Source organism: Sminthopsis crassicaudata, chromosome 2 (genome assembly GCF_048593235.1).
Source record: "Sminthopsis crassicaudata isolate SCR6 chromosome 2, ASM4859323v1, whole genome shotgun sequence".
Taxonomy (NCBI): domain Eukaryota; kingdom Metazoa; phylum Chordata; class Mammalia; order Dasyuromorphia; family Dasyuridae; genus Sminthopsis; species Sminthopsis crassicaudata.
Genome location: NC_133618.1, coordinates 269,957,358 through 269,983,141, shown reverse-complemented (window position 1 = coordinate 269,983,141; position 25,784 = coordinate 269,957,358). Strand labels below are relative to the sequence as shown.

The following is a 25,784-nucleotide window of genomic DNA, read 5'->3' as shown; positions in this document are numbered from 1 at the left end:
GAAAAATTTTCAAAAGGACAAAGGAAAAAAACTATTATTCTCAGAGGTCCTTTAAATAATGGGCATAACTTCAGAATGACTCAATATAATCAATTAAAACTTATGCAGAACATCCTATATGGAATATCCTACTTCCACATAAAAGAATCCAAAATGTTCTTTAAAATATTAATTAAACTTTTAAAAATAACTCTACCAAATTATAGATCACATTTATGACCATATTCCTTAAACAAGGAAACCATTATATATCTAAAGAAACAAATATTCAATCAATTTATTATAATAAAAGTGGGCTGTCCCTTTAAATCACAATTTGCTCTCTGCATCAAGAGCCAAGCTACTGTAACTTGGTAAAAAAAGTGGCTGGAACACACTTAGTGGGAGGAAGGGGAATTTGATTATCACCTTGACAAGGCTCTTTCCATGTGGTCATCCTTTCCCCACTCCACTTGGCATTTCTCCCAAGTCCATGATGCTTCCAGACTCCCATTTCTGACAGCTAACCTTGTCTGACATACTTTAAACAAATTCCCAGACCAACAACCCTTCCAACTAGATGCTCCATTTAAACTATTTATTGTATTTGCAAATTAATCTTTCTTATCCCAGTTCTTCAGAATCCCTGTCTTATCTCATTCCTTTCCTTTAAAAACTTTTAAGGTTCACAATACAATGAATAGCTAAATAACTTCATAAAATCCACACATATGTTCAGCAAAACTGACACAATTTAAAAAGCATAACTTATAATGTTTGCAAATTACCCAATTTGTGTTTCAGAAGGCAACATAAACTGAACCAAATCAAAAACAGTTTTTAAAAAGTTTTTTTCTTCAGTAGTAAAGTTTTCAATATTCAAACAAATTCTAAAATTTTATACTCAGAAAAATCTAGCATGCACAAAGCAACAGTAAAATTATTTTCCACAATTTCTGAATCATAATAACATTTTAAATTACCTAAAAAATATATTTTTTTCTTCTCCTGGCTGAATTTTCTTCTCACAGCAATTAGCATCAACTTCTTTGTTCTGCAAAGCTCTTATCTCTCCAGGCTGAGTTTGAATTTTATTGCTCTTTCCCTCTTCTCTAAGAGCTTTTCAGGAGGAAAAAAAGCCCTTTTCTGCCAGTTTTAAAAGTAGCAAAACTTTTCCTGTTCCTTTTACTCACAAATTAGGGCAACAGTTTAAGAAGTTAAGAACAATAAGCAATTTTAAAATACTAAACACATTTGCAACATTAAAATGACCAATTGCCAAATTTCTTAGTCACACTTCTTAAAACTTAACAGAGCTCTTAATCAACAAAACAACCAAACAAGTCACACAGAACACAGAACACTAATCACACAAACATAGGCTGCACAGTTACAACATTTAACAAGACATTTTACATGTACAGACTTCAGGAATGCCCTCAAGGAAGGTTTTTTTTTGTTGTTGTTGTTTTGTTTTGTTTTGTTTTTTAATTCAGCTCAAGACTCTTTCCTCAGAAATCCAGAGACTTTTTATAGGCTTCCAAACTCCAGTTTGGTGCATTTCTCTGCCTTCACAGAGAATGCCCACAGATAACCAGGCAGTGCCAAAAGACACTCAGAACCAGATCCAGAACACAGAATACCAGAACCAGATGACACCACAGCTACATCCGGCCCGTATCTCCCAGATTAACGGTTTATCAACCTAATGTCTGGGGACCTGAAGCTAACACAGACTGAGTAGACAGACAGAGAATCATTTACCCTGCAGAGATTTTAAAACAGACTCTCCTTTGACCAGGTGGAGGTGTTTGCAAAGAGTCTTGTAGCTGCTGAAAAACTGCTCTCTTCCCCAAAACTCTGGAGCAATCCAGAGGGCTAGCCTTTCCAAACCAAGAGCCCAGACTTCAGCCGTCCCAAGGCCCAAGGAGGAGACCCAAAGGTCTCTAATCTCTAATCTTGCTCTCATATCTCGCTGGGGCCTCCAAATGTAATGCTGAAGAAACTGAGGCAAGATAGAGATTAGAGCAGTGGTCCTCAAACTTTTTAAATAGGGGCCAGTTCACTGTTCCTCAGACTTGGGAGGGCCGGGCTATAGTAAAAACAAAAACTCACACTCTGTCTCCACCCTCAGCCCATTTGCCATAACCTGGTAGGCTGCATAAACGTCCTCAGCTGCTGCGTCTGGCCCATGGGCCGTAGTTTGAGAACCCCTGGATTAGAAATTTTTAATATTTTACTTGGATTTCTGAGAGAGAGAGAGATTTTCTGGGACCAAAGGATGCATTTTGGTCCCAGGGCTGATGTCTTAAAGCATTTAGCAGCAGCAGCAGCAGCAGCAGCAGCAGCATTGAATGTGAGATTCCAATGAATTATATATGTGGTTCCAAGATCAGGGAGATAAAGGCAGGGGGTGGAGTCCAAACTCTGAGAGCAGGAATTTCCAAAAAGGGACCATCAATCCGTTTCTGACAGGTTGGGGGTAGTCAAAAAGAGAGACAAAAAGCCTGGAATTTTAGAGATGGAGGATGCCAATTAGGTATCTGAGATAGGACATCTGGAGTTTTATCTTTTGGAATGCCAGTGGCCAGATCTCTACAGCCCTAATTATCTTAGTCCTAATGAACAGGAAGTGGGGTTGCAGCCAGGGGGATTGAGGCAGAACAATTAAGGAACTGAGGCAGAACAATTTAGGGAAACCGAGGCAGGACAATTTAGGAAACTTAAGCAGGATAATTTAGGGAAATTGAGGCAGAACAATTTAGGGAAACTGAGGCAGGACAATAAAGGAAATGGGCACAATAGCAAAGTGGGCTGAATTCCAAAAGAAATAAGCAAAGTTCTAAGAGAGAGGAGATCCCTTTATCCAGCTTTCTATCATTGACATGCTAATTCTATGGCCCAAAGGAGTGGTCTTCAGAATTTGGTTATCACTGACCACCAGATTATCTACCTGACAGTCAGCAATGAACTGAGGAGTGGCTCTGGAATTTGGTTCTTACTGACCAGATTATCAGTTATCAATGAATTGAGGAGTGGTTTATTGTCTCACAAATTTGATCTGTGGGATTATCCTGAGGCCAGAAGCTATCTGAGTGTGGGGTGATCGATTCAGAATCAGATTGGGCGTGGGAGTTTCCTGAGATAGACTCCAAGAGTCAGAAGATTTAGGATCACTGAATTATTGCCCCCCCTAAAAATCAGGGGACCACAAAATAATATTACATCACTTCTGCATTGAATCCTTTAACCCTCTGTCAGGAAGCAACATGCTTCATCAGTGGACTTCTTAGAATTGTGGTTTGGTCAATGCATTGACCAGAGTTCCTAAAACTTTCAAAGTTGTCTTTATAATGTTGTTATAATGATAATTTTGATGGTGACATTAATAATAATAGCATTTTTATAGCACTTTAAGATTTTCAAGGTGAAAGATTTTAGGGGATCATTTCCTGGCACTGGGTGCAGCTGGTGCTGATTGGGAACCCTATTGCCCATAAGCAATTCTAGGTCAAAGTTCAGGGCAGAGAGGTGCAATAGAACTTGTGACTGCAAGGGGACTGGGCTCTTCAGAGTGTCAGCCAGGTGAGCAGTGACCACACCTCTCCCTGGATCCCACCACCTTAGAAACATTGCTTTGAACTAACTTTGAAAACTAGCAGCATGAAAAAAACCTGATAGTGTCTCCCAATCTCTGTGTGAGCAGAGCCCAACTTTAACATACTAAAGTTCCAAGTCAAGAATATGCTGGGGAAAATGAAAACAACAACAACAACAACAAAAGACTTGATCATAAAAAGTTACTACGGTAGTAGAGAAGACCAAGACATAAATTTAGAAGACAACAATGTTAAAACAGCTACAAACAAAGCCTCAAAAAAAAGCTAATTGGAACCAAGAATTCCTAGGAGAGTTAAATAGATAAAAATGGTAGAAGAAAAATTGGGAAAATGAGAGTGAGGCAAGAAAATTATAAAAAGAGATTTAACAGCTTGGTAAAAAAGACACAAAAAATACTGAAGAAAATAACAGCTTAAAAAATAAAACTGACCTAGTGGTAAAAATTCACTATAGAAAAGAACTTTAAAAGCAGTGTTGGGAGAAACCCTCTTCATTATTTCCTCCTCCATCCCCACCCCTGTCTTTCTCTTCTCCCCCATATAGTTTTCTGACATCTGGATTAATTTTTCAGGATGGGGGGAGGTAAAGTATAAGGAGGGAGGCAGCTTGCTATCAAGGTTAGAGCCACCAGGATGGAGTGAATAAAACCCCAGATATTTGGTGGTTAGGTGGGCCATAGGCTGGGGCCTTCACAGGAGGCGTTTTTGGTTGAATTTAAGTGGAAGTGGGCCTTAGTTGTAGTGGACCCTTGGTAGAATTCCCACAGTTACTCCTTGAGGCAAAAAAGAAGAGCCATTAAAGGGATTATCTTGTCCTTAACTGGGCCCCTTTGCTATCCTTAAGTGGGCTTTTGTTGCAGTGGGCCTGGGTTGAATTTTTTGTGTATTCCTTGCACTGACAAAATTATCATGACCCCATAGTTACCAAACCCAAACAGAAGGGCAAGATCTAGATGTCAACCCCTAAGGTTATTTTCCTCTTATAAAAGAACCTACTGGTATCTTCTATGCTTACTCCTTTTAGGAACTTATTCCCCACACTGGTGTCTTCTCCTTTTGAATGGGGACTTCTGCTAGGGAACTTAGTCTGAGTGTTTCCCCTTGTTAATCACTAACTTCTCTTTTGGAATTTAGCCTGCTTCTAACAGCATAATAAAATCATTGCTTGATTTGGAAATGGTCTAAACCTACAAATTCTTTTAGATATCTCCAGACATTGTCCTGAAACCCCAATATATTTTTGGAGTTCAACCCCATGTTCCATCAGGAGGAGCTCAAGATGATAAAGGCACTGATAACTACTGAAGCTCAGAAATTGCTGCAGCAGCTGAATGTTCTGTTGGAAGAGAAGTCCAGATGTCAACCAAAAGTCTATGACTGAAACTAATTGAATCTGCTCATGATAATGGTCTTCGGATGACTGCAAGGCTGAGATTCTTTGACATGAAAGACTTTCTTAAACAAACTCAGTTCTTTGGTTTCTTTTTCTCTAGTTGTGAATTTATTGGACATATTTCTTTATTATTATTATTATAGCTTTTTATTTACAAGAATATGCATTGGTAATTTTTTAGCATTGACCCTTGCAAAACCTTCTGTTTATTGGACATATTTCTATCCATAATGAAGGTATATCCCAAACATCTTGGATGTGTGGGATTAGGTTGCTTCTCTCTGGCTGTGAAATGGACAGAGGAAGAGAGAACTGTCCCATTAGCCACTTATTTGATCTGAATAAGCTAATACAAATTCAGCTTCTGACTTGATGAGAATGGAAAAGATTCTTTTAGAGAAAGTGTGTTGCAAAGTTAAAAACTACTCCCGTCTTTCAGTTTCTACAATTGTATTATTCATTCATTCATGAAAATTTATCAGGTTTTGAAGACTGGAAACTCAGCTTAAGATATGCTATTGTGTTCTAAGCAAAGCCTTTTTTCTATATATTCTTAATTGCAGTGGAGATTCAAGCACAGAAACATATAGAATTGACAGGAGTAGACTATCTTCAGAAACATTCCAAGATAAATTGCAGAGATCTGACCTTCTGGCAGGAGCTTGTAGCAAAGTGCCTAACTGAACACTCATCAAACGAGTGTTCCAAACCAATGTTCAAAAGTTGAAATAGATTGTGTCTGAGCATACTGCATGTCAGTTGAAGCATAGTTATTACAAAATCACTCATCTTCCAACAATCTTAATAGGATTCTTATGGTGAAGAAATTCAACTATTTTGAAGGCTTATTTCACATCAGAACTGTGGACTCCAATATTAGAATGCATTTAAACTGTAAAGCCTGAAATAGAGCAACTAGGTTAGCAATGATGTTTTCAGACTTAAGGGAAAACAGGCTATAGTTGAAAATTGATTATGTGTGCTGCAGTTGGAAGTGTACTCAGGACTAAATTATGATCTTCTTTGAAGCAAGTTTGTAAAAACTAAAATTCAAACGTGAAATCCTAACATAGAATCAGGATGGGAGACTATGCAGTGAATTTATAGTTAATATTGATCTAATCTAGTGATATCTGGATTGGTATAATGAATATAGGTAGCATTGATGGCAAAATGTGATTGACTTTAATTGATGTTATTTGGATTATGAAGCAAGTTCATATCAAAACAGATCAATTTCAGAAAAATGGTATGATACACTTTAGTATAGTATAATTGTTTATCTGACTGAAGTGAATTGTCTGTCCAGATTCAAGTAAGTAGCAATTTAATTTACTAATTACGTGATAGTTGGAGCACTTAAGGCAAGTTGTAAGTTAATGAATCTAAATTGATATATTGAGTTGGGAAAGCTTATCCCCTTTAGTTAATCAGGGCAATATATAGTTTCCACAATATATAATTTTCACAATAGCTATAAATTGTTCAAATTTCTCTTTGGCATCATATTGTGGAAAAAACTTCCTTTTAAAGGTAAAAAAAACCCAAAAAAACAACCCAAAAACCATAGTATATATCTGTCTTATGCTTCATCATGTAAAGCATTTTGCAAATGCATTCTTCAGTTACTTCCAAACATCTGATTCAATGACGAATTTCCTTTCTAATTTATCAGTCCAAACTTAAATTGGCTGAAATAATTTAAGAAAGTACCGTCATATTCTGTAAGAAAATGATCTTTCAATAAAGCCATTAAAATGCAAAAACAATAGTAGCAGCAACAACAAACAAAATTGGTCAAATAGCCAAGAGACAAAAAAGTTCACTGAAGAAAAATTCCTTAAAAATTAGAATTGAGCAAGTAAAAGCCAATGACTCCATGAGACTTTAAGAAATAATTAAAACAAAGTCAAAAAAAGAAAAGAAAATGTAAAATATCTCACTTCACAGAAAAATAAATGACCTGGGAAATAGATTGAGGAGAGATAATTTAAGATTTATTGATTTTTAAAAAGATCCTAGACATCATATTTGAAGAAATTATAAAGGAAAACTATCCTGATACCTTGGGTCCAGATGGTAAAATAGAAATTCAAAAAACACCAATCACCTGAAAGAGACCCTCAAATAAAAATTCCCAGGAATATTAGCTCAAATACCCATTTCTATGTGAGACTTTTCCTGATTGCTATTACCTTAACCTTAAAATTACCTAGTATCAATTTTATATTGGTGCCTGAATCTTGATTTTACCCTTCCTGTCCCCTTAGAATGTAAGTTCCTTGAAGGTAAAGCTATGTTATGTTTATCTTTAAACCTGATAGAAAGTAGGAACAAATGCTTGATTAAAAAAAATTTGCAAGTGCTTTATTTTATCATTTGAGCCTCACAATAAGCAGAAGCAGAGAGATTGTGACTTGCCCAGAGTCAAACAGCTATTAAGTGTTAGAGACAGAATTACAACTCAGGTCTTATTGAGTAGTCTTACTGACTACTGCTCTAACAACTTTCCAGTTGGTTCTGCTCATTTCACTCTTTATCAGTTCATACAAGTTTTCCTAGGTGTCTCTGAAACTGTCCCCTTTGTCATTTTTTATGGCACGATAGGATTCCATTACAAATGCCCAAACTTGTTCAGCCATTGCCCAAGTACTGGTCATCCCTTTAGTTTCCAGTTCACCACAAATGAAACTGCTATAAATATTTCTGTATATATGGGTCCTTTTCCCTCTTTGATCTATTAGTAGTGAATCAAAGGGTATCCATAATTTAGTAAATTTTTGTTCATACTTTCACATTATTTTCCAGAATGCCTATGCCAACTTATAGCTCTAGCAACAAAGCATTAATGTGACTTTTCCTGAAGCTCCTCCAACATTTATTTTTAATTAATTTTGTCTTAAAGCAGAATCTTAGGATTGCTTTAGTTTGCATTTCTCCAATTAGTGTCTCAGACTATTTTTTCATATGGATATTGAAAGTTTGAATTTCTTCCTATAAAAACTGCCTGTTGGATGTCTTTTACTCATTTGTTAATTGGGAAATTATGAAAATATGAAGCAATCAAGTACTGGATTCTAGGAATACTTCTTTTGTCCTGTTGACCTAGTTTTAAAAAAAATCAGATTGGTCATTAATTTGCTAAGATGAAATGTCTTTCTGGTACAACTTCCTCACTAAAGAAATGTCTCCCAAGTAAGCTCTAATTACATTAGAATTACTACAATCAAGCTGGAATTCTTCCTTTTTATGTATAACAGGACAAGAAAGAATTGCTTTCTTCCTAGCTTTGCTAAATCCAGGTGACAGCTTAAAGACCATTTCACCTGGAACCATTTGAAAGCCTGTTAAGCTTTTCTACCTCCTTCAGTTGGGCAGCTTAGCAACAGTCCAAAACAGTCTTAATTAAGAGATAAACTTCTTCATTTTTCACAGTCCCAAGGGAGCTATGCATTTAGTTATATGGGTAGAAACAAAATGTTTTGTATATGTGGATCTAATAGCATGTAGGTTTGTAATGATTGGATCATGATACTGCCATGTTACTATTTTCTGAATCTCCTTTAGTGTAGATTTTGAAAAATGTTTATGGTGAAAGAGTGTGACAGTGTATAGAGAACCAGATTTGGATTCTAAAAAATCTTTCTTGGATCCAAGTCTCATTTCAATAGAAAGTGGCTGTGTTGAACATGGACAAACATTCAAGCTCTTGGTATCCTAGCAACTCAATGTTGAGGGGTGAGATACCCTAACAGTGATGGGGGGCTCCAGTCCGGTGTGGCAGGTTTTGTGAAAGAATTCACAGTTCCAATCTCCAAGCGAGGTTTTTGGCAAAAAAATAAAAAAATAAAGAAAAATAAAGACGTCTCAGTGGGTTAGTTCCTGGTTAGGAAATTAGCAAAGGTTGGGATACAAAGTCTTGATTTTATTTAACTTTCTATGGCTCAGGACTAGGGAATGATTGAGGGGCTAATTTTCAAATCAATAAGGTTGGTGATTGTTTCCCAGAGTCAATTTCCCAGATCAGTTGGAGGTAGGAGTTTCCTATGGAAACCAGGGAGTTTTCCCAGAACCAGGAGGAGTTGAGATTGAGGGTTTTTCTAATCCAGGTTCTCCTCTCCTCCAAAGATCAAGGGGACACAGTTTATTACATCATTAAGATTACAGGAAGTAGAACTGATGCAGATTTTCTATGGTAAAGCAAATTACTTATTTAGACCAATGAAGAATTCAAAAAAAAAAAAAAAAAAGAATTCTTACATAGTTGAATACTATATTTAGTCAGGAAGATCTAAGTAAAATCTGCCTCTGACACTAGCTGTGTGACTATGGCCACATTTTAATCTGTTTCATTTTCTTCATCTATACATGAGGCAGTTGGAACAGATACCTTTAAGTCCATTTCAAGACTATATCTATATTCTATGTCTTTTAAATTTTTTCTGAGTTGATACACACTTATATCACTTAAGTCAACAAGACATTGAAAGAATCAACTAAAGTTTACAGTGAAAAATAAGACTTAATGAATCTAACACTGGCAAAATGGGCACACATCCATTTGGCATTTAACCTTAGTCAAAAAGACCATTCCCTACTGAAATATGTACAGGTCAAGATCTCTTATTCTACTACTAAGAGAAGGATGGGGAGCCAAGGTCAAAGATCCCAAATCAAGTTGTTTCATTAGACATTTTCCCTAGACATTGTTCATGAACTAAATTTCCCCATAGGAAGAACAGATTTGATTTAGCAGCATCTTGGCCAAGAATAAATACTGAACAATGTATTGGATAGGAAAAGAGGGCCACAAGTAAAGCCGGCACCAGTGCAAACAAAATGGCAGCCTCCCAAGGCAGGGCAGAGATATAAGTAGCCAGGGACTTTAGAAGTGATAGGGGCAGATGGGCATTGACCATGATAGTACAGAAGTGCTCAGAGTAAGAGTCTGGTTCAAGGGCTCTGAGATTCCTATCACTGTGTCCTGAGATGGGTTAGAACTTCCTAAACTTTTTACAATTGTGACCCCTTTTCACCCAAGAAATTTTTATGTGGCTCTGACTATAGGTCTATGAAATGGGTATACATTTATTGATCAAACATTTATTGATAATAAATCATAATTATGTGACCCCCACATTCAGTTACAAGATCCCATATGGGGTCACAAACCACAATTTAAGAAGCTGGGCTTTAGTGGGCCTGGAAGATTCAGGTAAGTGAGATCTGGGCTCAGCACAAAGCCTAAGATCAGGAAGTAAAGCTAGAGAGATGAGTAAACCAAGAAAGACATAGAATAACTCCATGATAACTGTAAGCAGAGACTTAAAAGGAAAAAGAACTACAAGGACTATACAAATACCTGGAATGAAGCAAAAGATCAAGAAAATAACTGTAAAATACAATTTTGAAATACAAACACATGTCTAGTGAAACCAAGAAAGGTAAATTTATTTCAACAGTTAGGAGTTGTGATGTAGTGCTAATATTCTAATAGAGGGAAAAGAAATGAATCTCTACAGTCTGAATGTCTTCCAAGGAAAATGGGGCAATTAAGAAAAAGGGTCCCAAGGTATAGGTTTGGTTCTGAGAAAGCAAAAAAGGAGTCAGTCAAAGGAGAATATAGAAGCAAATAATTTATGAAGTACCTGCTGTGTAGCAGACGTATCTTTTTGTTTTCTTTTGTGAGGCAAATGGGATTAAGTGACTTGCCCAGGGTCACACAGCTATGAGGTGTTAAGTGTCTTGAGACCAGACTTGAACTCGGGTCTTCCTGACTTCAGGGCTGGTGTTCTATCCACTGTGCCACCTGGTTGCACCTATCCATTCATAATTATTTCATTTGTTCCATACAATAATTCGGCAAGGTAAGTGCTATTATGCCCATTTTGCAGTTGAGGAAACTGAGTCAAACAGAAGTTAGGTGACTAGCTTAGGAGCACACATTAGTGAATTTGAGGTTAACATTTGGACTCAAGTCTTCCTGACTTCAGGCCCAGTGCTCTTTGCACTGCTACGCCCTAGCTGCCTCTAAGAGGAAAGATTTAAGATTAAGCTGGACAGTTATAAACAAATGTTACAATTCTGAAGAAGAAAAAAAACAAAAGAGGGATTGTAATTTAAGTGGGGTGGGGTTTCTTAAATTCTGTTTTAAGACAATTGGGGAATGGTTGAACAAATTATGGTAGGAAGAAAACAAAAACATTAAGTACCAATTATGTGCCAGGCACTATATTAGGTACTTTATAAATATTATCTTATTTGATCCTCGTGACAACCTTTGTGAAGTAGGTATCCCCATTTTACAGTTGAAGAAACTGAGGTGGAGGGTAACTTGTCTAGCATCACAAAGATAATGTCTGAGGCTAGATTTGAACTCTATGTTAAAGTCAAATGCTCTATCCACTGTGCACCTAGCTGTCTCCTGGTATATGAATGCAAAGGAATGTTATTATGCTATAAAGCAATGACAAAAGAAACAATTTCAACAATTTTTGTGGGTAGTTATAAACGGATACAGAGTGAAATGAGTAGAACCAGGACAATTTACATAAGGACAGAAATGCTACAAAGAAAGGTTACTTTTAAAAACTTGAGAATGCTTTTTTTTTTCTTTTTTTATTAAAGCTTTTTATTGACAAAACATATGCATGGGTAATTTTTCAGCATTGACCCTTGCAAAATCTTCTGTTCTAACTTTTCCCTTCCTCCCCTAGATGGCGGGTAGTCCAATACATGTTAAATATGTTAAAATATATGTTAAATACAATATATATGTGTGTGTGTATATATATATATATATGTATATATATATATATAGTTATAGTTATAGTTATAGTTATCTTGCTATACAAGAAAAATCAGATCAAGAAGGAAAAAAAAATTGGAAAAGAATACAACATGCAAACAAACAACAACAGAGTGAGAATGCTATATTGTGGTCCACACTCAGTTCCCACAGCCCTCTCTTTGGATGTAGATAACTCTTCATCACAAGACCACTGGAACTGGTTTGAATCATCTCATTGTTAAAGAGAGCCATGTCCATCAGAACTTGTCGGATAGTCTTGTTGTTGCCGTGTATAATTATCTCCTGGTTCTGCTCATTTCACTCAGCATTCAGTTCATGTCTCTCCAGACCTTTCTGAAATCATCCTGCTGATCATTTCTTACTGAACAATAATATTCCATAATATTCATATACCACAATTTACTCAGCCATTCTCTAGCTGATAGGCATCCATTCTGTTTCCAGTTTCTGGCCAGTACAAAGAGGGCTGCCACAAACATTCTTGCACATATACAGGTCCCTTTCCCTCCTTTAAGATTTCTTTGGGATATAAGCCCAGTAGTAATACTGCTGGATCAAAGGGTATGGCACAGTTTGATAACTTTTTGAGCATAGTTCCAAATTGCTCTGCAGAATGGTTGGATCTGTTCACAATTCCACCAACAATGTAGAAGTGTTCCACATCCCCTCCAACGTTGGTCATTATAAACCTTTTCCTGTCATCTTAGCTAATCTGATAGGTATGTAGTGAGTGATATCTCAGAGTTGTCTTAATTTGCATTTATTTTGGTTAATGATTTGGAACACCTTTTCATGTAACTACAAATAGTTTCAATTTCTTCATCTGAAAATTGTTCATATCCTTTGACCATTTATCAATTGGAGAATAGCTTGAACTATTATAAATTTGAGTCAATTCTCTATATATTTTAGAAATGAGGCCTTTATCAGATCCTTTGGATGTAAAAATCTTTTCCCAGTTTATTGCTTCCCTTCTAATCTTGACTGCATTGTTTGTACAAAACCTTTTTAGCTTAATATAATCAAAATTATCTATTTTGTGATCAATAGTTCTTTGGTCAAAATTCCTTCCTCCACAGATCTGAGAGTAAACTATCCTTATGTTCTTCTAACTTGTTTATAAAATTCTTTACATCTAGATCATGAACCCATTTTGACCATATCTTGTTAGGTGTGGGTCAGTGCCTAGTTTGTGACACACTAGTTTCCAATTTTCCCAACAGTTGTCAAAATGAATTATCCCAAAAGCTGGGGTATTTGGGTTTGTCAAACACTAGACTGTTATAGTTATTGGCTATTTTGTCCTGTGAACCTAATCTAATCTGATCAACTAGTCTATTTCTTAGCCAATATCAAATGGTTTTGGTGACTGCTGCTTTATAATATAGTTTTAGATCTGGTACAGCTAGGCCACCTTCATTTGCTTTTCTTTTCATTAATTCCCTTGGAATACTTTTGTTCTTCCAGATGAATTTTATTTTTTCTAGGTCATTAAAATAGTTTATTGGGAGTCTGATGGATATAGCACTAAATAGATTAGTTTAGGGAGTATTGTCATTGTTATATTCGCTCAACCTATCCACAAGCACTTGATGTTTTTCCAATTGTTTAGATCTGACTTTGTGTGTAAAGTATTTTGTAGTTTTGCTCATATAGTTCCTGACCCTCCCTTGGCAGAAACATTCCCAAATATTTTATCCTATCAACAGTTATTTTAGATGAAATTTTTGAGAATGCTTTTCAATGCCATGATCTTTGTCTTCAGAGTATACATGATGAAGCTTGATGTTCACCCCCAGAATGGTAAGCACAAAAGGTATTTGACGTATATTTTTGGACAATGCTACTATATGGATTCATTTTGCTTGACTTTGTTACAAAGACTGTTCTTCACACCCCCAGCCCACCTATTTTCCTTGGCTTTTAATTAGGTTGAGAGCTAACAATAGTGATGAGAGACAGACGTAGAGACTTTTTTTTTTTTTAATTTTAAGGAAGAGAACAGATGTAAGTTCAGAAGGAAGTTCAAACAGCACTGGTTTATATATATATAACTAACAAACATTTGTATTTTCTTTCCTTTTCCCTAATGGAAAAACAAAACCAAACAGAACTCTTCTAACAAATATAGTCAAGCAAAACAAATTCCCATATTGGCTATGTCCAAAAATCTTAACTCTCATTTTGCATCTAAATTAGGACAGTTTTTAAAGTAACATGTAGAATTTATTATATGCCTAATAACAAAAAGAGCAAGCAGCATGGAGATTTATTGTTTCATATAGAATCTTCTTTTTGTGTTCTGCTATGTATACAGAAAAAATGCTCTTTTTTTGGTTAAGTTCATTATAAAAATGTAATTATTTTAAAAAAATTCACCAGATGGCAGGAGGTAATTTATGTTTGCTTTTTACAACAGTAGAGAAATAACTTTACATGTCAAGGCAGTTCACAGGATCATAGGATTTAGAGCTGGAAGAAGCTTCAGAAATCATCTAATCCAAATCTTTCAATTTATAGATGAGGAAACTGAGGCCCCGAGAATTGTTAAGAGGTTAAAGTACTAAGTGGCAAAATTGGGACTTAAATACACATCTTCTGTGCAAATCCAGTGTTCTTCCCATGATACCAAATGATCAGGCTATAAGGAAGAATAAAAAGGGTGACATAGCTGTATATAGATTTTATATCACAAAAGTTTACAAATATGAGAAAATATATGCATTTGTACTTGAATTTTCCTTAATAATGCCTTCAAGGTCATACCACCCTTTTAGTACCTAATCTATCTCTATAAACATATTTATGTACACATACATTCCTAAATTATTTCTAGTTTTGATGTAAAAATTCTGACTTTTTTAGTAATCATATCTAGGTAATAGTTGTCAGTTATTGTTTCAAATATGTATATGTTCTAAATGGCATATAAGATTTTATCAGTGCCTTGGCAAAACCTCAACAACATTGGCAAAAACTGTGAACCTTGTCCTCCATCTCTGCCTCTGATGGATTATGCCTCCATGTTGCCTTTTGGCTGGCCAAAAAGTATTAAACACTTACTATATTGCAAGCCCTGTGCTAAATGTTGGGATATATCTAGAAAATAAAGATACTTCCTATTCTCATGGGCTCACACTCTCATTTGAGAAAGACAACACATAATACAGTCCAGCTGTACAAGGTGAATGTCAAGGCCAAGAAATCCTAAGGGCCATGGTATATAATAAGTCTCTGGGGTTTTGGGGTTACATTGTTGGGTTAGATGGCAGCAGAGGGTGAAGGAGTCTGGAGGGTATAGAAGTGGGGTAGATGGTGGGATCTAGTTGTCCTCCCTCGACTGGAAGGAATAGTGATTTCCATCTTATCCAAGCTGTGTGAGCTGTCAGCCTGGATGGATTGTGGGCAGCCTAAGTGGGGAAGCAAAGGGGTGGTAAATCTTTAACAAACATTAAATACCTATCCCAGTGGAAGGCACTGGGGATAACAAGGGGGGAAAACCCAGCAGGCCAACCTATACGTGTCCTACCTACAAAATAGTGCATGAACTAAAATTATCCTTATTTCTTTTTCTCCCAGTAAAAATTTCCATTCTAAGGCTACCCACTCATTCATCCACCCACAGAAAAATGAGGTATTTCTACAAAGTTGCTGATTTTTTGCTATAAACTATTTATTTATATCATATCCTTAAACTATAGGCTCCCAAAGCAGCAATGTTCTTTTGAGTTTGCACCAATAAAAATTGAAATTAATATTGAGATGGCCAGAGGGGTAAATTAAAGGGATTTTGCCATGAATTCTTGGCAAAATTTAAGAAACTGAGCTTTAAGCAAAATATTTGTTATTTGTACTTCAGCATGCTAATTAAACATTTCCTAATACCTAAAGCAGTAACAGGTTCTCATTGGGATCCTGTCAGAAAAACTTTCAGAGCTTGGGATAGATGTAATGATAGTCTACTTTTATGAAAGTGTTTTAACTTATACAAAGTACTTCCTCATAACCACCCTGTGAACTGGGTAGTGTTGGCAACATCACTTGCATTTTATAGATGAGAAAACAGAAAGAGATTAAGTGCCTTACATGTCAGAGCCAGTACTCCATCAAAGTCTGCTGACTTCAAGTCCAGTGTTTTCTAAGTTGACTTTAAATTTATAGATTATAATTTGTAATGGTCAAAGTACCAATTACCTTCATAGCTATGGCATGGATTTTATTATCTAGTAAAAGCAAATTAAAACTTGAGGCATTGAAGTACCAAATGCAATTTTATTTTTACAAAATAAACAATGATCATTAGTAAAAGGAACAGGGAAACCTACAGTGAGGTCAGATAAAAGATATCCATATGCATTTTTAAAACCAAGAAGCTTTTAAAAAGTTCTAAAAAAAAAAAAAAAAAAAAAAAAAAAAAAAAAAGCCAACATTGGCGACATCATTGTATCAAAAAATACTAGGTAGCTAGGAGTATACCTCTACAAAAAAAGACCAAAGTGTTACCAGTGCAGCAGAACATATCCTAAAGTAAATCATATTACAGTCTGTATTCTCCTTAGTAAAGTTAACCTTTATCTCTAGGGAGAAGAATGGGGGGGAGACAGTGACTGACCACCAGTTTGGGAGAGTAAAGCCCCTGAGCTAATCAGTTTTTCCACTTTCCATATAGCTCTGTCCAGGTGACTTTGAAAAGAGTCATCAAACACTCTACTTGTTTCTTCTTTAAGCTCTCTCAAAACAGACATAGTAGAGTCATCACTGGCATTTAGAATCTGACCAAAGAACTTGCTCCACAAATCACCATCTCTTATCCTGAAAACACACAAAGACATTTTCAATAGGATCAGATACACAACAGAGTTCAGTCAACATTGTTTTTTGTATTTAGACAACAGAATTCTGCTCCCCCCCCCACTAAGATGTAAGAGAAAAAAACATTACCATGGTTGGATGCCAAAGATGAAAACAACAAAGTATTAGTTTATCAAGCTGCTAGAATTCTATCTTTTGCTACAATAGGCCCATACACAGAGAATAATTAAAACAGCCCATTGAAAGCTCATCGCCATACACATACATAAACTTGAAGAGACCATATAAAGAAAGAAACATAATGTACATAAAGTGAAAGAAACTATTCCATCTCAGTCTATAATCTCCTTTTTCTGGTCACTGAGATGAGAACCATGGATACATTATAATGGGCCAAATGTAAGAAAATGGACCTGTTTCCTTTTCTTTTTTTTTTTTTTTTTGAGCCCAATGGAAAGAACACTGAAAGCTCCTTTACTGCCTTCCCACTGTTTTACCATCTCCATTTTACCATATTTTTTTACAATACCATTTACCAATTTTACTATAATTTTAGCAGAAACAGAAACTTATCACTAAAGGAAATCCCTCCTAGTATTGTATAAAATTGAATTGCCAGGAAACAAAGACTGACCCAACTTGTCTCTGGTTGTGTTAGCTGTGTCAACAATCAACTTTGAGAATCACAGGAATCTCAAAGACAGTAAAAGATAAAAAAGATAGATCACTCAATCATTTTACAGATGATGAAACTGCAGTCCAGAGACTTGCTCAAAAGTATATAGCTAACTAGCAAGCAAGAAAGAACTAAACCATAGCTGAGAGACCAATCCTATATATCTTAAATATTTTTGTCTATATACTAAAACAAAAGGAATCATATGTGGTCAAATTGTAAAACATAAGCACTTTTATTTTATATATTACATATATAATATAATTATATTATTTTCATTAAATACTTTCATTTAATCTTTAGAAATTTAAATTCAACAAGCATTTTATTATCTGCTAAGTACAAGACATTTTACCAGTTGTTGGGAACATAAAGACAAAAACAGTCCCTGCCCTGAAAGAACTTATATTTTACTGGATTATACAACAAACAGAACATAGATACAAGAGAGATCAGGGAAAAAATTCCCTACAAAGTGGTACCCAAGTTCCATCTTGGAGGAAACCAGGAATAGAATTTTATAAGGTAAAAAGGGAGCTATTCAATATATAGGAAGCAGTTTTTACCATGTTGCTGCAAGGAAACAGAATGCTGGAACAACAAGTGTTTGAATGAAAACAAAGTACACAAAGGGAAAAATAGGAATAAGTCTGGGAACATGAGTTAGAGGCAAAGAAGCAATAGAGGATCATAGAAAAATCATGGTCAGGGGAATGAGTTTTGTGATCTAAGTGAAGGGTGAATTGGAGAAGAAAAAAATGGAAGCTAGGATGCCATTATTGAAATAGTTCAGGTGAGAGATGAGGTGATGAGGGTCTGTGTAAGCAGAGAAAAGATGGATATATGATAATGAGAAGGGAAAATAAGAATCAGCAACTGGATATACACAATGAAGGAGGGGGAAGAGTGAAAAATGAGGATGGCCTCAGCAGAAAGAGGCAAAGGAGGGTAGATTAAGGAGGAAAGAAGATAATCAGTTTCAATTTGGACATGTGGAGACTATGGGACACCGATGGAAATGTCTAAGAGAAAGTTAGTAATACAAGATTGGAACTAATGCCTGCTTCCCCAGTTCCAATTTAGTTAAGTGTACAGGAAGAAAAATACAAAACATATCCTCAGTCCTGTATAGCCCACCCTTTCCACTTCTGCAATGATGGTTGAACAGTGGGAAAAGGGGCAAAGGATGCTATACCATTTGCTCATAAATGGTTTTGTCCTGAGTCAACAAGAAAAATCTTAGCTCTTTTCTGCCCTTTGTAGCTGCTTTAAAAAAAGACCATTTATAATAGGCACCTCTTATCTCTTCTCACTGTCTTTACTCCTTATGGTCTGACTTCTGACCTTATCATTCCACCAAAGCTATTCTGTCCAAAGTTACTAGTGATCTCTTGCCAAATTCAAATGCCCTTTCTCAGTCTTTATTCTCCTTGACCTTCCTGCAGTTTTTGTCATTGTTAATCACTCTCTCTCCTCTTTGATATGTTCTTTAGTTTTTTTGGGAACATTCTCTGTTGGTTTTCCTCTTAATCTATGTCTCTTTTGCTGAATCCTCATTCAGACCATGTTCTCCAATCACAAGTGCTCCCCAGGATTTCTGACTTGGATCTTCTTCTCCCTCTATACTAATTCACTTCATGATCTTATCAGCCTCCATGGATTTGATCATCTCTATGCGAACCATTCTCAAAATCTACCTATCTTGCCCTTACTTCTCTGCTGATGTCCAATCTCATGTCTCCAAGATGTCAGTAGACATTTCCACATGCACCACTCCACATGTGCAAAACTAACTTATTCTCTTTCTCACTAAATCCTCCCTGCTTTTTAATGTCTTTATTATTATTGAGGATACCATCATCCTCTCACATCTTCAAGCTTGCAACTTAGGTGTCATCTTTGACTCCTCTCTATCTTTCACTCCACATTTTTTCCTCAAAGAAATATGCTCCCTTTCTCTCTTCTGACTCTGCCGCCATCGTGGTACAGGCCCTCATCATCTCATACCTGTATTACTGCAAAAAGTCTGCTAATGAGTCTACTGTTCTCAAGTCTCTCCCCACTCCAACCCATCATTCATTTAGTCACTAAATTTCTCTAAAGTGCAGATCTGAATGTCACCAATAATATTAACTCCAGGCTCAAATACAAAATGTTCTATTTAGTATTCAAAGCCCTTTATAACCTAGCTCCTTTCTACCTTTCCAATCTTCTTATAATCTTACACATACACTTTGATTCACTAACAATAACCTCCCCTATTGTTCCATGAACAAGATACTCCATGTCTCCAACTAAGAGCATTTTTCCCCCCCTCTGGTCATTGTGCCTAGCCCAGAGCAGGCACTTAATAATTAACTCTTATATAGTGTACTTTACATATATACATATATTGAAATATTCATGTTTGTTATAAATCTGCCCCCCCCCCATTTATCTCATATAATCCTTATAACAACCCTATGAGGTACATGGCATTATGTTTGTTTTAAAAGAGAACACTAGGCTCAATGAGGTCAGATAACTTATCTGAGGTTATATATCCAAGGGATGAAAGAACTAGCTCAAAAAGAAAGACACTTGTATTTGGTAATACTTACTTAGAAAGGTTATGAAGGAGTTTCCAGTGAGAACCATCCCAGGTAACTTGTAAGTGCTCCTTAAACAACAGTAAATGTGCTAAATCGGCAATACCAATCAGGTCAACCTGAAATTACCAAAAAGATCAACTAAAATAATTCCCCCCTCATTATCATGGAAGCTAATTAAAAGAAAAAGAATTTCGCAATCACTATTTCAATAGTCTAAGGCTAGTGCCCCACCTCAAATGACCTTATATTTAATTACCTTAAACTTACATTTATGCTATTTAAAAAAGATGTACTTGTCTCTCATTAGAGCTTAAATTTCTAGCAAATAAAGATTGTCTCATTTTTTTGTCCCTGTATTGTTAGTGCTTTGCATAGTGCCAGACTAGTAAGTACTTAAGAAATACTTGTTTGACCCCTCCACAGAACTGAGCAGCATAAACAACTCCAGGGAATAGCCTTAAAACCAAGGACAAATACTTAAACTGCCAAACTTAAGAGTTTCATATTCCAGATGATTTATATGCCTGGCAGCTGACATCTAGAAAGCAGTACAAATCATTCCTAAGGTACAAGTTAATTCATTAATTATGAATACCCAGGGCAAAATTAACATAATAGTAATAATGCCTTAATTTCTATATCACATTATTTTTATCATCTTATTTCTAATATATTTTCATATAGAACAGATCTAAACAATCCTTTGAAATAAGAATAAAGTTTACTTTCATTTTATAGGAAAAGAAATAAGGTTCAGAAGTTGACTTGATCATGGTCACAAGACTTAAATGGCATATGGGAGAAGAATTCATTCTCACTTATTTATGTTGGTGGGGAAAGGTGGGAAAAGAGTCTGTACGGTTGTATCCCTTAGTAAAATATTTAAACAGCCATGTTATATTTTACTTTATAATATTTACAAAAAAAAAAAAAAAAGTAGGATACAAGAACAGAGATAGATAATAAATAAAGAGCTAGGTCATTTAGCTCAAAAGAGTTAGAATCTAAGAAGTTAGCACTATTTTTGTTTATGACTGTTTTATACACTTACTTGGTAAGGAGAAATACAGTTAGCAAAAATTTTTTGTCCTTCTAGGATCTGTACAGTCCGAAAGCCATGTAGGGCAGGAACTTCTGGCTGTACCTTCAGGTCTACACTGTAGGAGAAGTCCACTATCTTCAAAGCCTGATCATTTTCATTACAGACACAGGCACTAATGATCCTGAGCACAGATTTCAAAAGGAAGAAAAGTGCTAAGTTATAGCATCTTGAAGTTGCCTTGGGGAGAAAACAAAGAATAGAACAAAACAAAACTTATACTGCAGTTACTTAGCCATGCCTATGGCCCCCTCCAATGGTTAGTTCAGAAAATACATCTGAAAGAGTACTCCAATGAAGAGCAAAAGGTTACTTGGATGAAGAGGATACTAGGAAAACCATTTCAAAAGGGATCAATAATTATTTAGAAACATTTTTGCTGAGATGCTACAGCACAAAGGACAATGAGGGCAGTGTGTGGCAGTGTTCTCCACTGGATTTTAACATGTGTGACAACAAATTTCATAGGCTGATTAAGAGTTGTGATAGAGGAAATGAAAATGCATATAAAGATAAGCCATGATTGTGTTCACAGCAATCATACACTATTTTCTAAGAATTGTTCACATTCTTCCTTCTTGAAATTATCCAGAAACAATAGAAAGATGTTTTTCTTAAAAGTTAAATAAATGGAAGTTTTAGATACATTGTGAAACTTACTGGATTTTCTATTAATTTGACATTGTACATATCTTTGTTCTCAAATGAAGCATCCTAACATATTTTACTAGAAATAAAGATTATAACGACTTCTTAACACTTGGCTAATTAGTAATCATGTCCTTGGGACTTATCTATATAGCTATACTTATCTAAGGTATATAAAGCTGTTCTTCAAATAGAGAAGCTTTCATGAAAACTCAAAAATAGCTATTAATTCCTGATAGAAACAAATGAACTATGTTTCACCTTCAATTCTCTTCTTTTTATACAACTAGGAAATATCATATTCCTTTTGCATTTGTAATAATTTGCATTTATAACTGATCCAAGTGCATATTCACTTAAAACCAGGACAGGCTCTTTCACTTAAGTTTCTAATTGCAGGTGTTTTTATTGGCTATAGAACCTCACTTTTTAAAAATTATTAGAGTGGAATTCTGAAACACTTTTGGAATTGAAAGAACTAGAGGAAAAAAAAAAAAAGGCTTTACAATGTTAATTCAGTTTCCTTATGGATCCATCTATGTATTTTACTGATGCCCCCTGGTGGCTTGGGGAAGAATTTCCTGTACCTGGCTAAGTTTAAATGCTATTTAATTAATTAATTAATTAATTAAATTTTTTTTCCCTCCCTGAGGCTGGGGTTAAGTGACTTGCCCAGGGTCACACAGCTAGGAAGTGTTAAGTGTCTGAGAGCAGATTTGAACTCGGGTCCTCCTGAATTCAGGGCTGGTGCAATGCTATTTAATTTAAACAGGGAGAGCTGTAGAAAGCTATAATTGTCATTAGCCAAGATCCTCAGTTTTGCATTGCAATCCTGGCTGACTTGTAGGGCTACTTAGGATGAGCTGACACTGTCTATTTCATTCAAGGGATTTATTATCTTGCTCTAGATTCTAGAGCCAGTTTATTATAGATACAGGCACATAACTGAGGCTCTTTCCCCCTTTATGGTTATGATCATCTAGTCCAATCTCTATTCAAGAACACCAAAATCAATAACCATAGATTAGGGTTCAATTGATTGCTATGTAATGTTGTACCTTATTTGAGGACATGGCCATATTTCTTTACTTCTTGAGACTCAAAATATTAATCTCAGACAGAAAAATAAAAAACTCCTGAAGGTGGTCCCAAATAGACTGTTCTTAACCATCACTAAGTTTTAGTAAGCAGAAATTTTATTTTTAAATGCATTCACGTTCATCAAAAGACATGAGAAAGTAGCAAGAATTTCAAGTCTTAAGGCAGAGCAGAAGTGAAACACAATGAAAAAACAGTATCCAACCTGTTTCCAAGTATCAGATTTCGAGGACCCAAATCTCCATGTACTATTTCTGCTTTGTGCAGTTTTTCCACTAATGCCAAGAGATTGTGAATAAATAAAATTGCTACTCCAGGGTCAATGGATTCACTGTGCTGCAGGAGATCCTGGAAACAGAAAACAGAAAACTAATGGAAACATGCCATAAGCTAAATTCTTGTTTCAGATGGATACACCATGCATAAATTAAAAGTATACCTATCGATAGTTCTAATAAGTTCAGAATTTGAACAAAAGTTTAATTCCCAGGATATCCATCAATCATCCTCTCCCTTTCATCCATCTTCAGCTCTTTCCCTTATCTACAAACATCAAATTTTCCCACTCAAAAAAATTCTGCTAAATCCTTCCCCTCTACTTCTCCCTCAGCATCAAGTTCTTCTTTTAACTCTTTGCAATCTGACTTCAATTCTAATCAGGATTTTCTAATGACCAACCCAATGATGTTTTCTTGGTATTTCTTCTCAAACATTTGAACCTAATTCTTTTTGAAATACTTTCTTCACTTGATTCATGTAATACTCTCTACTGGTTCTTTCTGTCTGCTCTTTTCTTCTGTGAGCTCTCTCTTCTCCCAAAAACTAAATATGGGCTTTCTCCAAAGTTCTATCTCCTCTCTTCTCATAACTTTCTTTGCAATCTCATCTACTTCCAATGGCTTTAACCATCACTTTCCTGTGAATAACTTCTAGAAGTACAGCTCTAGCTTCAATCCTTCTTTCAAGAGCCAGTCTGCATTTCCATTTACTTGTTGAACAGCTTATCAAGTCCCACTGGTACCTCAAAAACATGCTCAAAACCAAATTTAATATCCCTGCATTACCCTCTACTCTCTTGAAATCACCACCTCCTCCTAACAGTCTTACTTTTCTCATCACCATTTCACCAGAAACCAAAGTTCAAATCTTTAGTCATTCACTTTTCCTTCCCCTCATTCTCCACATAAAACTAGTCCACCTAAGTCTACCCTCGTTGACAGTCCTACCTTTACTCCCTTTTCCATTCTTACTTCCATCATCCTAGGTTAGAATTTTTTTTTTTTTGGTGGGGGGTCTGAACTATTATAATAGCCCAAGTGATTTCTCTATTCTAATTCATGCTAAACAAAACTGCCAGATGAATATTTTAAATATACATTTATCATCTTTTCTCTGCTAAAAAAAAAATTCAGAAATTTGTTCAGTTCAAACTCATTTTTCTGACATTCAAAGTCCCTTCAAACATGACTCTAACCTATCTTCCTAGTTTTACCTTGCATTACTTTCCTGTAAGTATTCTATGATCCAGGCAAACTGGATAACAGTAGAAATGTAGTATAATGGGGGAAAATTGAACTTGGAGTCTATAGACATGTATACAAAATTCAGTTTTGCTGCTCACTACTATATAATTAAATAACTATAGGTTATTTAACCTCCCTGGGCCTTAATTTTCCTGCCTGAAATGAGAAAGTTAGAATGGATAATTTCTAACATCCTTTTCAATTTTGCATCTTATGGTTTTATGGATCTTTTGGTGACAAATATACTCCAAGAATTTTGACTCATTTTCTTTTCTCAAATGTGAATATTGTCCCACAACCACACTAGACTACTAAGATCCTGCTCTGTTCTTGCAGCCCGGCATATAAACTCCTGAGGAATACTATACTTATCTCTTAATCCTCTGCAGCACCCAGTACAATGGGTTACATTCATAATACATGCTAAACAAGTGTTAGCTAAATTGAATGAAATTTCATTCCAATCAAACTCATATGCTTTTCCTGATGAATGTATATGCCAAATAGAAAAGAAACAGAACTAATATCAGACACTCAATTAACAAAACCTCTGCAGGTCATATTTCACTATATTTACTTCAGAAATATATCCATGTTACAGTTTTAAAGAAAGTAATCTAACAAACCCAAAGCGTGAAAAAATTTATATTCTGGTGCAAAATAATACAGCCATCTTGGTATAGGTAACAGCTGCAGTCAGCACTGAAACTGTGATCAAACTCTTCATTCAGACGCTCTCTTAAATTGAAGATGATATAATAATCCCACGGTACAGGCTGAGAATACACCTGAAAATGATTGTTTAAAAATAAAAAGATTAATTGTTATCAATTAAGTTAAATTCAAAGTCCCCACACTTTCTTTTTTTTCCTTTTTTCTCTCTACAGAAGTGGTGATTAGGAATGGATAATGACAGATAATGTCCAACTTTCCCCAATATTGGTTGGTTTTTATGAATTGTTCTCCCCATCCCCCATTCCCCTTTTATTCTAAAGGAATTCTCTTATAATAAAAGCTATAAAAACAAAAGAAACTAACCAAAATTATTTGAAATATATAAACAAATCAGTCTGTCTTAATTCCAACAGGCCTGTGACCCAGAAATCCCAGGTCCTACAAACAGCTGCAACAAAGATGTGGCCATAGCTAAGTCACCTCTATGATAGTTCCACTTCTAAAATGGACTAAATTTTGCTGATTCATTTAGAAAGGCAGACCAAACAGTCAAGTGAAATCTTTTAGCATTCTAATGCTAATTATAAAAGCCTGGCATCTAAATCACATAAGTACTGTTCATGTGCAAAAAATGTATTATTTGAACCCCACTATGTCTATAAAGCTACATAGGGGCAACTCAGTGACAATGTATGGAGACACCTGAATTCACATCTGGTCTCAAGACACTCACTAGCTGGGTGACCCTGAGCATGTCCCTCGACCCTATGTGCTTCAAGTTTCCTTATCTGGGAAATGAGATGGAGAAGAAAATGGTCAACCACTCTATTTCTTTGCTAAGAAAATCCCAAATGGGATC

At 35.6% G+C, this 25,784-nt stretch overlaps 1 protein-coding gene and 1 pseudogene across 1 annotated transcript in view; one reads left to right on the top strand and one right to left on the bottom strand.

The window, feature by feature from the left end:
* The first annotated feature begins 4,878 nt into the window (after positions 1–4,878).
* LOC141552797 (cyclin-G1 pseudogene) lies at positions 4,879–5,814 on the top strand (annotated as a pseudogene).
* A 10,280-nt stretch (positions 5,815–16,094) lies between these two features.
* The window catches only part of BUB1B (BUB1 mitotic checkpoint serine/threonine kinase B), a 65,746-nt gene continuing 56,056 nt past the window's right edge, over positions 16,095–25,784 (bottom strand). Inside the window, exons 19-23 of the mRNA XM_074289259.1 lie at positions 24,877–25,038; positions 22,933–23,075; positions 20,934–21,105; positions 19,892–19,998; positions 16,095–16,615 (exon numbers count right to left, since the gene is read on the bottom strand). Of these exons, the coding sequence (XP_074145360.1) occupies positions 16,381–16,615; positions 19,892–19,998; positions 20,934–21,105; positions 22,933–23,075; positions 24,877–25,038 (819 nt within the window). The 3' untranslated portion in view covers positions 16,095–16,380. The remainder of the gene's footprint in view (positions 16,616–19,891; positions 19,999–20,933; positions 21,106–22,932; positions 23,076–24,876; positions 25,039–25,784) is intronic.